The sequence below is a fragment of the Somniosus microcephalus genome, chromosome 6, assembly GCF_052327205.1.
Source record: "Somniosus microcephalus isolate GS21.2 chromosome 6, FLI_Smic_1.0, whole genome shotgun sequence".
In the NCBI taxonomy this organism is placed as follows: domain Eukaryota; kingdom Metazoa; phylum Chordata; class Chondrichthyes; order Squaliformes; family Somniosidae; genus Somniosus; species Somniosus microcephalus.
In genome coordinates, this window is record NC_140992.1 from 159112982 (window position 1) to 159129174 (window position 16193).

The window sequence follows — 16193 nt, forward strand, 5'->3', positions numbered from 1 at the left end:
ACCGCGCCTCCCCCTCCGCCCGGACCGCGCCTCCCCCTCCGCCCGGACCGCGCCTCCCCCTCCGCCCGGACCGCGCCTCCCCCTCCGCCCGGACCGCGCCTCCCCCTCCGCCCGGGCCGACGTTGTGACTCAGTTGCCCCAGCATTGCCGTGGCGACAGTGACTGAGTAAATCAAACTGATTTCCTTCTCTTTCAAACCCCTCAGAACAATGGAGAAGAACAAGAAGAAGGGAAAGATCTTCTGAAGATGCTTATTTTTGTGCAAATGTTTAAAGCTGATGCCCTTGTCCACCCTGCAGCTTCTGGACATCACTAAAAGCCGCTCATCACACATTTACTCAACTGCCTTTGTGCCACCGGACTGGTGAAACAGCAGTAAATCTACATAGGATCCAGGCACCGAGCACCTTTGCAATGGGCCTCTTATTGCAATGTCTTAAACTCCTGTGAATCACCAGTCACACAGGGATGGGGAAGTTTGCTAATGGCTGACACTGCATGCTCCTTACACTGGCCTTCGTTGTCCTGTTTGCTAATCGGGTAAATCGCAGACTTCCAGGCACCTGTCTGTTTGGTGCCTGACTGCTGCTCACTAACGGATCCCTCACACGCTACCCACTCGTTAGCCGACCCAAGATTTTCATCCAGGCTCCGACCAAGTCCCTGGGCAGCTACAGCCATTTCTTTTCCCCAAATAGTATTTTGCTGAGTCCTGATGTTGCTCTGAGTGCGTGGGGAGGGGTTAGAGTTCTGGAAGTGTTGAGCCAAGGTTTGCCAGTGTTGGGGGGATGTGCCCTGTGAGGGTCCAGAGTCTGCAGGCTTTCATCAGTCCTGACCAGGAATCGGGCAGACTGGCGGACCCTGGGCAGATCATCGAGCTTTTATCGGGAGGAAGGACGCCATCCAATCACCGTGCTGATACTGATCATTCCACACAACAAAACTTAGCTATTTCCGTTTGTAATTGAAGTGGCATTGTGTTTAGTGAGTAGGTTACACAGCCGTCTGTACTGGTGTAATGACCAGCCCCCCTGTACTGGTGGAGGGGCCCTTCCCTGTACTGGTGGAGGGTCACCCCTGTACTGGTGTAGGGGCTCCCCTGTACTGGTGTAGGGGCTCCCCTGTACTGGTGTAATCACCCCTGTACTGGTGTAGGGGCTCCCCTGTACTGGTGTAGGGGCTCCCCTGTACTGGTGTAGGGGCTCCCCTGTACTGGTATAATCACCCCTATACTGGTGTAGGGGCTCCCCTGTACTGGTGTAGGGGCTCCCCTGTACTGGTGTAGGGGCTCCCCTGTACTGGTATAATCACCCCTGTACTGGTGTAGGGGCTCCCCTGTACTGGTGTAGGGGCTCCCCTGTACTGGTGTAATCACCCCTGTACTGGTGTAATCACCCCTGTACTGGTGTAATCACCCCTGTACTGGTGTAGGGGCCCCCCTGTACTGGTATAATCACCCCTGTACTGGTGTAGGGGTCCCTCCCCTGTACTTTGAGCATCTCCAATCGAGCAGTCGATCTGGGCAATGTCAGGCTGCCCTCCACTTGTCTGTTTTCCCAGACACTGAAATCTTGCCTGTAAGTCTGTGAATTCACATTCCGTTCATCCCCGAGTGGAATCTGAAGTGAAGCTTGCGTCAGTCTGGACTTATAGCTGCATTTTTGAATCTACTTTGTTAATGAAGAAATGTAGATGGTGTGTGAACTTCCTGACTTATTGTACAAATCCTGGGCAGCCCAGCCTCTTGTTTACGTTGCTTACCCGTGACACTGCGTCCGTTTAGAAGCATTGCACGATTCTTGTTCTCTAACTGGTGCTCGTGCCTCCTGCTCCTTATGCAGTTCACTTGCCTGGTTTTGTAAGAGATTAAACAGCAGGTGTTTGTAGACGATGAGGTGCCCCTGGGAAGGTGTTTGTAGACGATGAGGTGCCCCTGGGAAGGTGTTTGTAGACGATGAGGTGCCCCTGGGAAGGTGTTTGTAGACGATGAGGTGCCCCTGGGAAGGTGTTTGTAGACGATGAGGTGCCCCTGGGAAGGTGTTTGTAGACGATGAGGTGCCCCTGGGAAGGTGTTTGTAGACGATGAGGTGCCCCTGGGAAGGTGTTTGAAGACGATGAGGTGCCCCTGGGAAGGTGTTTGTAGACGATGAGGTGCCCCTGGGAAGGTGTTTGCAGTGTCAGTGTTAGCCTGAGCTACAGAGCAGATCCCAAACCTTGAATGACACAACAGAAAAGGTTTGCTGTATTTTTGTTTCCTGTTGATCAGTTTTATCTGCATGGGGAGAGTCCGAAGCCCTGCCTTTTCAGTCTTCTGTCCAGACTTCTCTCAATCTCTGAGCTGAAGGGCTCTCGCTCACTCTCGTTCTGTCTGTCTCTTTCTCGCTCTCTTTCTCTTTCTGTTTCGCTCACGCTCGCTCTTTCTCTTTCTGGCTCTCTCTCAGCTGACCATTTCCCGACTGACTTCCCGGTTCTCCAAACACCAGCCCTGTGGGCAGCAAACACTCGCTTCCCAGCTCAATCCGACCCGTGTTGCACTGGAAGCTCTGAGTAATTTATGCCCCTACTCCTGCCTGTTCACTGTGACTCGGACATAAACTACATCGGCCAAGGAGGGTGGGGGTGGAGCTGCTCCTCAGGGAGATGGGCCTGGGGCCTGTTGTCTGTTTACAGGATAGATCCGTGCTGTGCCCCAGTCCCAGCATGTCAGCAGCCAGGGGCTGGAGAGGTTTGAAGGAGCGACTGAAATGTTGAATCGGACTCTCATCCTTTGGGGTGTTTATTGTATTAGTTCAATAAATAAGCTTCACTTGACATTTTATATTCATCACTGCCACTTAGTATGTGTGTAAAACAAAGATTAAACTCCCCGGTATTGAACACTCCACTCACAGTGCTGTCTCGGGTCAGTGACTGTCTCCATTATTGTGTTACACGGGTTCAGTGCGACATTCCTAACCTTGCACACACACACACCACACACTATACATCCGGGAGGGGGGGTGGGAGCGCACCTCTCCCCCTCTCTGTCCCCTGCCCTCTCCTCCCCTTCCCCTCTCGCTTCCCTCCCTCTCTCCCTTCCCTCAGGTGGATGTAAAAAAATCCCACAGCACTATTTCGAAGAAGTGCATGGGAGTTCTCCCTGGTGTCCTGGCCAATATTTAGCTCTCAACCAACATCACTAAAAACAGATTATCTGGTAATTTAAAATAAAAACAGCATCTGTGGAGACAAGCAGAATTAACGTTTCACGTCGATACTCTTTCATCAGAACTGAAACGTTAACTCGGTTTCTCTCTCCACAGATGCTGCCTGACCTGCTGAGTGTTTCCAGCATTTTCTGTTTTTATTTCAGATTTCCAGCATCCGTAGTATTTTGCATTTGCCAAGGATGTAGTTCACGGAATGTAAATGCAAATTTGTATTGGCATTCAGGGGTTAGGGGCACTGACCAAAAGCCATTCTATATTTCAAGAGCGGAGACTACCTTACAGCTCGCAGAGGCACACGTGAGGGTAGCAGGTGATGCTGCTACTGTAGGAGCCACTGAGGGTGTTTATTTATTGACCTCTCGGCAATCAATAGTCAGTCGCCATGATCCGCCTGGATTGTTAACGGGCCATATTGTTAGAACTGACTCCCTCTCGCAAAACCCCTTGTAATCGATGACCTTTCATCAGAACTGGAAAAAGTTAGAGATGTAGCAGATTTTAAGCAAGTGCAGAGGTGGGAGGGGAAGAAAGAACAAAAGGGAGGGTCTGTTGGGGTGGAAGGCAGGAGAGATTAAATAACAAAAGGGGTGATGGTGCAAGGCAAAAAAGGATGGTAATGGGACAAGTAAAGAAACAAAAGATGGGTCTAGACAATATACTTGGAACTGTTTACCCCAGGGTTTCCACAACTCGCCCTCTATATTCCATCAGTTACTGAACAAGGTTCAAAAAAGGGTGCAAGGATAAACCAAGCAACTACAGGTCCAGTCAGTTTAACCTCAGTAGTGGGGAAGCTTTTAGAAATGATAATCAGGGACAAATTAACTGTCACTTAGACAAGTGTGGATCAATTAAGGAAAGCCAGCATAGATTTGTTAAAGGCAAATCGTGTTTAACTAACTTGATTGAGTTTTTTGATGAGGTAACAGAGAGGGTTGATGAGGGCAATGCAGTTGATGTGGTGTACATGGACTTCCAAAAGGCGTTTGATTAAAGTGCCACATAATAGGCTCGCTAGCAAAGTTGAAGCCCATGGAATAAAAGGGACAGTGGCAGCATGGATACAGAATTGGCTAAGTGACAGGAAACAGAGTAGTGGTGAACGGTTGTTTTTTGGACTGGAGGAAGGTATACTGTGATGTTCCCCAGGGGTCGGTACTAGGGCCACTGCTTTTCTTGATATAAATGACTTGAACTTGGGTGTACAGGGCACAATTTCAAAATTTGCAGATGACACAAAACTTGGAAGTATAGAGGACAGTGGTAGACTTCAAGAGGACATAGACAGGCTGGTGAAATGGGCAGACACGTGGCAGATGAAATTTAATGTAGAAAAGTGCGAAGTGATATATTTTGGTAGGAAGAACAAGGAGAGGCAATATAAACTAAAGGGTACCATTCTAAAGGGGGTGCATGAACAGAGAGACCTGGGGGTATATGTGCACAAATCGTTGATGGTGGCAGGGCAGGTTGAGAAAGTGGTTAAAAGAGCATACGGGATCCTGGGCTTTATAAATAGAGGCATAGAGTACAAAAGCAAGGAAGTTATGATGAACCTTTATGAAACACTGGTTTGGCCTCAACTGGAGTATTGTGTCCAATTCTGGGCACCGCACTTTGGGAAGGATGTGAAGGCCTTAGAGAGGGTGCAGAAAAGATTTACAAGAATGGTTCCAGGTATGTGGATAGAATGGAGAAGCTGGGGTTGTTCTCCTTAGAGCAGAGACGGTTGAGAGGAGATTTGATAGAGGTGTTCAAAATCATCAGAGGTCTAGACAGAGTAGATAGCGAGAAACTGTTCCCATTGGTAGAAGGGTCAAGAACCAGAGACACAGCTTTAAGGTGGTTGCCAGAAGAACCAAAGGTGACATGAGGAAAACTTTTTTACACAGCAAGTGGTTAGGATCTGGAATGCACTGCCTGAAAGGGTGGTGGAGGCAGATTCAATTGTGGCTTTCAAAAGGGAATCGGATAAGTGTCGGGAAAATAATTGCAGGGCTACAGGGACAGAGTGGGGGAGTGGGACTAGCTGAAGCGTTCTTGCAAAGAGCTGGCATGGGCCGAATGGCCTCCTCTAGTGCTGTAACCATTCTATGATTCTAGGTGTTACATGGGTTTAGCTGACCGGAGGCACTTGTCCAGTACGTAGGCAATATATTACCCCATACGGAGACTAATGAAGAGCATTACATCTTGCTCAGAGAGCGTTTGTCTATTATGGGAGAGCGGGATAAAGAAGGTTGAGGTAGCTCAGTACCCAGGAGTGATTGTACAACATGATGTATGCAAGGTCAGTGAGGATGAAATTAAGGCCATAGATCAGAATCCCATTCCCAGAGATGTCGCCTCCCTCGAACATTTTTTAAACTGATAGAATGTCACTGGGATTTTATAGAGAATTGTGCTGCCCATGCAGCACCATTATTCACCAGGGGCAGCATGGGAATGGGCCCTCCCCAGGAGCAGGCGGTGAAAGAGTTAAAACAGGCTGTTGCACAGGCAGCAGCATTAAAGACTCTGGAGAACCCTTCTCCATGGAGGTTGGGGTGTCGGATATGTCCGTGTCCTCCTCCAGAGCGCCATGGAAGGTCCGTGCCCGTGCCGCCCGCCTCCGAGTATGGACACCATTGGAGCAGACACATCCTGCCTGCCAGAGACTTTTGCTGGCAGTGTATTGGGGAACAGTGAAATCCTCCTACATTATGGGACTGGATAAGGTCATTCTTTTGGCCGCTCACACTCTTACGGACTTATTGTGATCGGGCCCTCAAGGATGGGTCAGTTTCTAACAGCCGTGTAACAGGGTGTCCTTTGTATCTGGCAGCAGGGCTGCTGTTCCCTGGGAAGCCACACCAGGGCGCCAACCGCCTCCTTTTCACCATGGACGTACAATCCCTCTACACCTCCACCCCCCACCAGGATGGCCTGAGGGCGCTCCGCTTCTTCCTTGAACAGAGGCCCAACCAGTCCCCATCCACCACCACCCTCCTCTGCCTGGCTGAACTTGTTCTCACACTGAACAACTTCTCCTTTGACTCCACTTATTTCCTCCAAATTAAAGGTGTTGCCATGGGTCCTAGCTATGCCTGCCTTTTCGTGGGATATGTGGAACACTCTTTGTTCCAGTCCTACTCGGGTCCCCTCCCTCACCTCTTTTTCCAGTACATTGATGACTGCATCCGTGCCGTTTCCTGCTCTCGCCCTGAACTAGACAATTTCATTCACTTTGCCTCCAATTTCCACCCTTCCCTCACCTTCACATGGTCCATCTCCGACTCTTCCCTTCCCTTCCTTGACTTCATCTCTGGGGATAGATTATTGACCAACATTCACTTCAAGCCCACTGACTCCCACAGCTACCTGGACTACACTTCCTCCCACCCCGCCTCCTGTAAGGACTCTATTCCATTCTCCCAGTTTCTCCGTCTCCACCGCATCTGCTCCGACGATGCCACCTTCCACACCAGTGCTTCCAACATGTCTTCCTTTTTCCTCAACCGAGGATTCCTCTCTACCATGGTTGACACGGCCCTCGACCGTGTCCGTTCTATCTCCCGCACTTCTGCCCTCACCCCTGCCACTCCCTCCCGGAACCACGATAGGGTTCCCCTCGTCCTCACCTTTCACCCCACCAGCCTCCACATTCAACGGATCATCCTCCACCATTTCCGCCACCTCCAACGTGATCCCACCACCAAACACATCTTCCCCTCCCCTTTCAGCATTCCGTCGGAACTGCTCCCTCCGAGACACCCTAGTCCACTCCTCTATCACCCCCAGCACCCCTTCACCCGGCACCTTCCCGTGCAAGCGCAGGAGATGCAACACCTGCCCCTATACCTCCCCACTTCCCAATGTCCAGGACCCCAAACACCCCTTCCTGGTGAAACAGCGATTTACTTGTACTTCTTGCAATCTAGTATACTGTATTCGCTGCTCACGATGCGGTCTCCTCTACATTGGGGAGACCAAACGCAGATTGGGTGACCGCTTTGCGGAACACCTCCGTTCAGTCCGTAAGGGTGACCCCGAGCTTCCGGCCACCTGTCATTTCAATTCACCGCTCCATTGCCACTCAGACCTCACCATCCTCGGCCTCTTGCATTGTTCCACGGAAGCTCAGCGTAAACTCGAGGAACAGCACCTCATCTTCCGATTAGGCACTTTACAGCCTTCCAGACTCGATATCGAGTTCAACAATTTCAGATCATAACCTCGGCCCCTATTACATTTTTACTTATATTTTTTATCCACACTTTTGGTTTGTGCCTTTTCCTTTTTTTTCTCTCCCACATGGCAGCTGTCTTTCATTCTGCCAGCGCATTTCACACTTCATCTCGAGCCATCCTTTGTCTCTTTACCTGTCCTATTACCATCTCGTCTCGCTTTGCATATCTCTTAATGTCTCTTCACCTCTCAGACTTTCCCTTTTGTTCTTTCATCCCCTCCCCCATTTTCCAGCCCCCGAACTTGCTTTTTAATCTGTTTAATTTCCTGCTTTTTTTCTCAGTTTGGCGAAGGGTCTTCGACCTGAAACGTTAACTCTGTTTCTCTCTCCACGGATGTTGCCTGGCCTGCTGGGTTTTTCCAGCATTTTCTGTTGTTATTTCGGATTTCCAGTATCCGCAGTATTTTGCTATCACTGTGTCAGGGGTCTGGTTTCCAGGGGTCAGACTCTTCACACAATGGCGAGGCTGTGGAATTCATAGAACATCGAAATTTACAGCGCAGAAGGAGGCCATTTGGCCCATCGTGTCCGTGCTGCCCGACAAAGAGCCATCGAGTCTCATCCCCCCGTCCAACTCTTGGTCCCGAGCCCGGCACGTTATAGCACTTCAAGGGCATATCCAAGTAGTGTTTACATGTGATGAGGGTTTCTCACTCCCGGGGTTAGTGGTTGAGGCAGAAACAATGTCAAAATTGGAGCTTATTTTGGATAGGTGGATGAAGCTAATAGGGATTAAGGGCTGAGGAAGGGCGGGTAAATGTGACCAGGGCTATTTGCTGATGTGGGCGCTAAACACTGACTCAGACTGGTTGGGTCTGTCTCAAAACTTCTCTGTAGTTCTAATGTACTGTGAAGCGGTTTGGGGCGTCCTGAGGATGTGAAAGGCGCACTGGAAATGTGAGCTGCTTGCTCTCCCCTGTATAAATCGCAATGGTGAATTGAGGGCTGTGTACTGTGTAGGAATTATTAACGGGGATGGGATTATTGTCTCTGGCCAGTCAGAAGCCTCTGAGCTGCTCCAGAGCCCCGTGCGGTTTCGAAGCGTTCCCCTTTTCCTGGTTCTGACCGCCGGACCTATTCGGTAGCGATGTAGACAGAAACGAGACTCGTGGTTGGGTGCAAAACAGACCAGTATTTATTGAAACAAAAAGAAAACAACTTAAAATAATGAATACAACACACCTGTGCTCGATACAGCACTTTTACTTAACACAGTACGCTTATTGTCCACTACAGCACTCTTTTGCTTAGTGCAACACTCTTTTACTTAAATACAGCACCTTTAATACAGTACACTCTTACTTAAATACTGCACTTTTAACGAGTGCAGCACTTTACTTCTCACACTACACTTAGTGTCCACTACAGCACTCTTTTGCTTAGTGCAACACTGTTACTTAACAGGGGAGGAGAAAACGGACACAATGAGGGAAAATTCACTCAAATCACAATTTAACAAAATCCCCCTTAATTCCCACCCGTAAATACCTATCTAAGTTGCCTTGTGATGGGCCAGAAAAACTATGCTCACCAGTGAAACGCCTGCTCCGTGCCCCTGCGGTCTTAGATTCTTCACCACCCTGAAATGGAGATACCCCAGTGTTTAAAAGTAACTGCTGGTATTCCACTCCCTTGGGCGGGCTCCTGAGTTGTAGATAGGGCACGGAGGCGAGGCTGCAGAGAGAGAGAGAGATGGCTTCCTGAGAAGCTATCTTATACCCCATTTGGAGCCGAAATCTTCCCGCCCAAATCCGGATGTATTTGGGCTATACAAAGGGAATCGATCTGTCCCATTCATTGTGATGGGTTTTGGATGAATTACCCATTTCCCTTGTGATGGGTTTTTAATGTATCCCCATTCATTGTGATGGGTTGAATAAAGCTGTCTCCATTTGAAGAAAACATGTCTATTTCCTTAATTGCTGAGTAACCAGCCCTTGGAGGTTAGTGTAAACAATCTGATTGTCCTGTGGTCACGCCCAACCGCAATTGATCGGCAGTCTCAAGTGCTTAATCTCTCAAGTCAATATTGTAAAGCGTTCGTGTAAACAAAGTTCCTTTGTTCATGCTGACAGTCTCAAGCACTTAATCTTTTGAGTCAACATTGTAGCAGTTTCCAAACCACATTTGATTGGTGGTTTAAATACCTTATTATTTCAGGGGCTGGTTTAAAAAAAAAAATCCTTTCTCAGCCATCTTTGATTTTCCTTTTCACAGCACACAGGCTGTGTTGTGTCTTCTGCCACGAGGTCGGACAGCCATCTTTGATTTTCCTTTTTCACAGACACACGCAGGCTGCCTTTTCTTCTGCCACGAGGTCTGACGGCCATTTTTGATCCCTGGATTTTTAAAGGTGTATTCTACCCAGGTATTTTTTAATCAAAAATAAATCTTCGGAGCTGTAGAAAATTTCAAAATTATTGTGAAATCCTACAGTCCCCCATCGGATACTGAAACTTGCTTGTAGTATCCTGTCCAAAGGTGAGCAATAATTTCTGACCCCCCACAAACAACCTTCCCTTATACTTAGCTAGATCTATCTTTGATCCCCGACACCTCCATCTCCCCTACCCAGAGAGAATCGCAGTACACGGTAGGCATCTATCGACAGAAAAACAAGATTAGTTAAATAATACACGGAGGGGGTCCAATGCCCCTGCACCACTTGCATTCACAATAATTCAAGCATGGAGGGGGACCAATGTCCCTGGACCACTTGTGACATAGTTTTTTTGACACGATGGTATGAGGTGCGAATTGGGTAGGATTGATTGGGGAATGTCACTCAAAGGGTTGACGGTGGATAGGCAATGGCAAACATTCAAAGACCGCATGGATGATCTACAGAAGTTGTTCATCCCAGTTTGGGATAAGAATAAAACAAAAAGGGTGACTCAACCGTGGCTAACAAGGGAAATTAGGGATAGCATAAGATCCAAGGAGAGGGCATATAAATTGGCCATTAAAAGCGGTAACCCTGAGGATTGGGAGCAGTTTAGGATTCAACAAAGGAGGACAAAGGGATTAATTAAGAAGGGGAAAATAGAATATGAAAGTAAGCTTGCAGGAAACATAAAAACTGACTGAGCTTTTATAGATATGTGAAGAGAAAAAGATTAGTGAAATCAAGTGTAGGTCCCTTGCAGTCAGAAACAGGGGAAGTTATAATGGGGAACAAAGAAATGGCAGACCAATTAAATGCATATTTTGGTTCTGTCTTCACAAAGGAGGACACAAATAACCTCCCAGAGATGTTGGAGAACATAGGGTCTGATGAGAGGGAGGAACTGAAAGAAATCAGTATTTGTAGGGAAATGGTGTTGGGGAAATTGACGGGATTGAAGGCCGATAAATCCCCAGGGCCTGATAATCTACATCCTAGGGTACTTAAAGAAGTGGCCCTGGAAATAGTAGATGCATTGCTGATCATCTTCCAAAATTCGCTGGAATCTGGAACAGTACCCATGGATTGGAGGGTAGCTAATGTTACCCCACTATTCAAAAAGGGTGGTAGAGAGAAACCGGGGAATTACAGACCGGTAAGCCTGACATTGGTAGTGGGGAAAATGCTAGAGTCCATTATAAAAGATGTAATAGCTGAGCACTTGGAAAACAGTGACAGGATCGGACAAAGTCAACATGGATTTACAAAAGGTAAATCGTGCTTGACTAATCTACTGGAATTTTTTGAGGATGTAACTGGGAAAGTAGATAAGGGAGAACCAGTCGATGTGGTGTATTTGGACTTTCAAAAGGCTTTCGATAAGGTCCCGCATAAGAGATTAGCGTGTAAAGTTAAGGCACATGGGATTGGGGGCAAGGTATTGACTTGGATAGAGAACTGGTTGGCGGACAGAAAGCAGAGAGTAGGAATTAATGGGTCTTTTTCCGAGTGGCAGGCAGTGACTAGTGGGGTACCGCAGGGATCGGTCCTTGGACCCCAGCTATTCACAATATACATTAATGATCTAGATAAGGGAACTAGATGTAATATCTCCAAGTTTTCAGACGACACAAAGCTGGGTGGGCGTGTGTGCTGCGAGGAGGATACCGAGAATCTCCAGGATGATTTGGACAGGTTGGGTGATTGGGCAGAAGCGTGGCAGATGCAATATAACGTGGGTAAATGCAAGGTTATCCACTTTGGTGTCAAAAACAGAAAGGCCGACTATTATCTGAATGGCAATAGATTGGGAGAAGGGGAAGTGCAACGAGACCTGGGAGTCCTTGTGTACCAGTCGCTGATGGTAAGCATGCAGGTGCAGCAGGCGGTGAAGAAGGCAAATGGTATGTTGGCCTTCATAGCAAAATGGTTTGAGTACAGGAGCAAGGATGTCCTGCTGCAGTTATACAGGGCCTTGGTGAGACCACGCTTTGAGTACTGTGCAGTTTTGGTCACCTTATCTGAGGGAGGGTGTTCTTGCCATGGAAGAAGTTCAGCAAAGATCGAAGATTTACAAGGCTGATCCCTGGGATGGCAGGAATGACGTATGAGGAGAGATTGGGTCGATTGGGCTTATACTCGCTGGAGTTTAGAAGAATTAGAGGGGATCTCATCGAAACTTATACAATTCTGACAGGTCTGGACAAACTAGATGCAGGTAGAATGTTCCCGATGGTCGGAGAGTCCAGAACCAGGGGTCATAGTCTAAGGATAAGGGGTAAGCCATTTAGGACAGAGATGAGGAAGAATTTCTTCACCCAGAGAGTGGTGAACCTGTGGAATTCTCTACCACAGAAGGCGGTTGAGGCCAAGTCTTTAAATATATTCAAGAAGGAGTTAGATATATTTCTTAGAGCTAAAGGTATCAAGGGATATGGGGAGAAGGCAGGTACGGGGTACTGAGTTTGGATGATCAGCCATGATCTCATCGAATGGCGGAGCAGGCTCAAGGGGCCGAATGGCCTACTCCTGCTCCTATCTTCTATGTTTCTATGATACAACCTCTTCAATGGGATTATCACCAAGCCAACATATCTGTTAAAAATACACATGGAAGAAAACGAGCTTCCTTTTTTATTAAAATGCAATTGCCTGACACTTTATTAGATGGCACTATTCTTCAGCCATAAATGTATTTCAAATGTTCACCCTCTGCAAACACAACAATTCATAGGCATATGCAATTTATTCCATTAACTCCAAACAAGTAGTCCAATCTTACTGTTAAGAACTAAATTCACGCATTTTTTCCCTTGGAGTTGGGACATAATACAAAATATAAAATAATTAACAAGCTTTTGTAAACTCTCCATCTTAATCTGGATTTCCAAATAGCAGCTTAAATGTTGTGGGCATCTTCCTCCTGCAGACCCCTCCTGTCGTGGGCTAGGGGTGCTCCTTCCTTGAGCATCCAAAAGCACACTGGTCGTCTGTACCTCCCGGAACTCTGAAAAAGACTTTAAAAAGGAAACATCTAGCCAGGTGCCCCAGCTTGGGGGAGTGTGATCAGGTCCCGCGACCTCGACTCACACAGACACTCTGGAACGGTTACATGCTTAAAACTTATACACTAATAATTACCACTACTGAAAAGAAAACATCTAAAACATTTAAAATTAACACATTCTACCTTAATCCTCTATCCATATTACTTGGCAAAGCTACACACAAGCACCGCCCATCTCCGGGCAGCCAGCCTAATCCCTGTTTGGGCTGCCACAGGCTGCTCCCTGCGGCGTGGCTGGACTGATTCCAACTCCACGTCCCTCACAGCTTATGGCTGCTGGTTGGGGACTTCTGCCTTTTGGCTTCTCCCTGACTCGGGAGACCGCCCTGTTCCATTGGAAAGCTGGTGACCATACTTTCTTAGGCTGGGGTACCCAAAGAGACCTCCTAGGGAGTGTCGCTGGTGGGGCTACCCCGGCGAGCGGACCCTTAGCTCGGGTCACACTCCCTGCTGGCTGGGGACCTCCTCCTTCAGGTCCCTCCCTTCCCAAACCTGGGCTGAGGACAGGCAATCCCTTGCCACCGGCTGCCGGTGGTTGAGAGCTTTCCCCTTCAGGTCTAAAAACTAGTTAAGGCTCCTCCCCAGAGTCCCACAAGAGAGGGGGAATCGCTCGGGCCAAGTGCTGGGGGACTTCTCCTCTCATGCACGCGACTGCGCCTGCGTGTGCAGTCTGTGTGTGCATACGCGCTACAAGCTGGGGATTTCTAATCTCTGGTACAATCCCAGCTGCCTGTTCCCCTGCCCCCTGCTTAAACAACCCGCATTGTTTAATATAACTGGCAGCCTGCCAGTAATTCTGTTCCAAATCTTTTTCCCTTACCAGGGCGGCCTTAAAGGTGGAGTCTTGGGCTTGGACCTGCTTTTGGTCCGGGGCCAAAGCTATCCCCTGTCCTGGCTTACTGCTACCGGACCTGCTCTACAGGGGTCCCAGAACTCTCCTTCCCTGCCCCCCTGCTTAAACAACTTACATTGGTCCTGTATGGCTCCTCCCCTAATACAAGCCACAGCGCCTGCCTGTGCAGCCTGTGAACTTGTTTCCGTTGTGGGCTGAGGATTTCTATTCTCAGGTTCACTCCCAGCTGCCTGTTTCCCTGTGGGTCCCATTAAGCTAAATGGGACCTTGTTAGACCGGGGTGAATTGGTCAGGTCTTCCGAGTGGGCCACCATGCTGGAGGCTCCAGTGTCCACCGAATATCTCCCCTGCACCATCTTCACCCCCATCTCAACATAGGGCTTGCTCCCCTCAGCATTATCGCGGGGACCCAGGTCCATAGGTTGCGCTGGCTCTAGTCATTGCTGGGAGAGAGGTGGGGCAGACGGGGTCAAAGCACCGGTGGTGGATGCTACTCTCCCCTGGCCAGTCAGAAGAGACCGTAGGGACTGTAAAAATGACTCAATCGCTGCGGGAGGGATGTCTGGCCCTGCCTTATGGGCTGGGGCTGTGGGATCCTTTCCCTTGCTATCCTTCCAGGGATTCTTACAGTCTTTGCTCCAGTGACCGTCTTTCCCGCACCCATAGCAATTTAACCTAGCCTGGGAGGGATGGTTCCCCTCCTGGTGCCACTCTTTCTTACTCTGGCTCCCAGGTTTAACCTCATGGACTTTTCCCTTGGGTTGGCGTGTCTCGATACCCCTCATGTTCCTGAAGGCTACTGTGAGCTGGCGGATCACTGCTTCTTCGGTGGTCTGGGGGTTTTGGGGGCCACTACCTGGGCTTGGATCTGGGGTAGGCTGTTTGTCATGAGACAACGGAGCCAGTGAGTCAATTGGACTGGGTCCAGTGCTGCCCGCCTTGACATTCCCGGGCACGCGCTCCAGTAGACTGGCCACAGCCTGTCTGCGAACGCCTGCGGGGACTCCCCTGGGAGCTGCACCGTTCTTTCTACCCGGGCAAACGGGCTACCATCATTGAGTCCCATGGCCTCCAATACCTCATTCTTAAGACCCTCATAATCCCTCTGCCCCCTTTTGCACTCGCCAGATAGGGCCTGGAGGAGATCACCTGCCAGGGAATACAGCAGCATTTTTGCTTGCAATGCGTCATCGCAGTCATTTACACAAGCTGCTTGCTCTATCTCCCTGAAGTGCAGAGAGGGGTCTCCCTTTTTCGTGAGCTTGGGGATGTGGCTAACCATGTCCTTGAGCTGGTGGGTGCCATACAGCACCACAAACTGATTCTGGATGGCCCCGGGGTCATCTTCATCAACGGGCGAACCGTACCTCTGTTGTCGGAGGGGGTACACTGGTCCTGGTCCCGGCCTATCTAGTGGTGTTGTGTATGTACCTTTAAGGAAATAACTGGTCTTAGACTGCAGTACCGGCAGTGACCACCCCTGTATAAAAGGCCCGAGCAGGCTTCTGTTGTTTCAGTTTCAAGCTGCCTCTTGTTCAGTAAAGTACCTGTTAAACTGTTCTCCCGAAGTCCGTGTATTATTGAAGCGCGGACTTTACAGTGGCGACGAGTAAGTTTGAACTCACCTGCAGTGTGGTATCATCTCACGGGGATCTCGCCTGAAAGGAAGGTCCTGGAAGATCGTAGTCTGAGCAACGGGTGTCGACCGAGGGCAACCACCCAAAGAATCCATCGGTGTTTGGAGAATTGCGGGAGAGACTGTGGTTCCAGCGAATCGTGCTGGTAGCAGGTAGCGCGCTGACCCTTCCGGACTGCGGTGGGCTCAAGCTCGATCGAGCGGCTCTACAAATCGGGCCGCGCAGCGTCGCCGGGAAAAGAAAACAAGAGAGAGTGGGTGGAGCGCACAGGGCGCGGTCGGTGCTCGAGAACAGGACAGCGGAGAGAAACTAAACGAGGGGGGGAAGGAAAGTGAGACGCGCTGAAGCTGCGGGTCGCCGCCATTACCCCGTAGAACGCTAGGAGCAGCGTGGCAGTAAGGGGAAGAAGCAAAAGCGCGGCAGGCGCCATTTTATTCCGTTGGGGAAGAAGCAAAAGCACGGGAGGCGTCATTTTATTGCATTGGGGATGAAGCAAAAGTGCGGCAGGCGCCATTTTAAATCACCCAAGATGCCGAAAAGTGGCAGTATCACTGCTTTCAACAACGAGGTAGAAGACTGGACCACGTATGTGGAAAGAATTGAAGTGTACTGCAAGGCAAATGAGGTGGCTGATGGAAAGAGGGCGTTGGTATTATTAAATCTGATGGGTGCGAGTACGTACGGCCTATTGCGGAATTTAATTACCCCAGCTAAACCAATGGAGAGAAGTTTTGAGGAGATTGTTCATATCTTACAGGAACATCTAAGCCCTACACCACTGCTGATGGCAGAAAGATTCAAGTTCCATAAAAGAAA

At 49.1% G+C, this 16193-nt stretch overlaps 2 protein-coding genes across 2 annotated transcripts in view; one reads left to right on the top strand and one right to left on the bottom strand.

Annotated features, from left to right (window-relative positions):
* The window catches only part of LOC147116142 (septin-7-like), a 78821-nt gene extending 63521 nt beyond the window's left edge, over positions 1 to 15300 (top strand). The window contains exon 11 of the mRNA XM_085989545.1: positions 206 to 15300. Within this exon, the coding sequence (XP_085845671.1) occupies positions 206 to 245 (40 nt within the window). The 3' untranslated portion in view covers positions 246 to 15300. The remainder of the gene's footprint in view (positions 1 to 205) is intronic.
* Positions 1 to 16193, bottom strand: part of LOC147116141 (septin-7-like) — an 845307-nt gene that overhangs the window by 93798 nt on the left and 735316 nt on the right. The window lies entirely within an intron of this gene.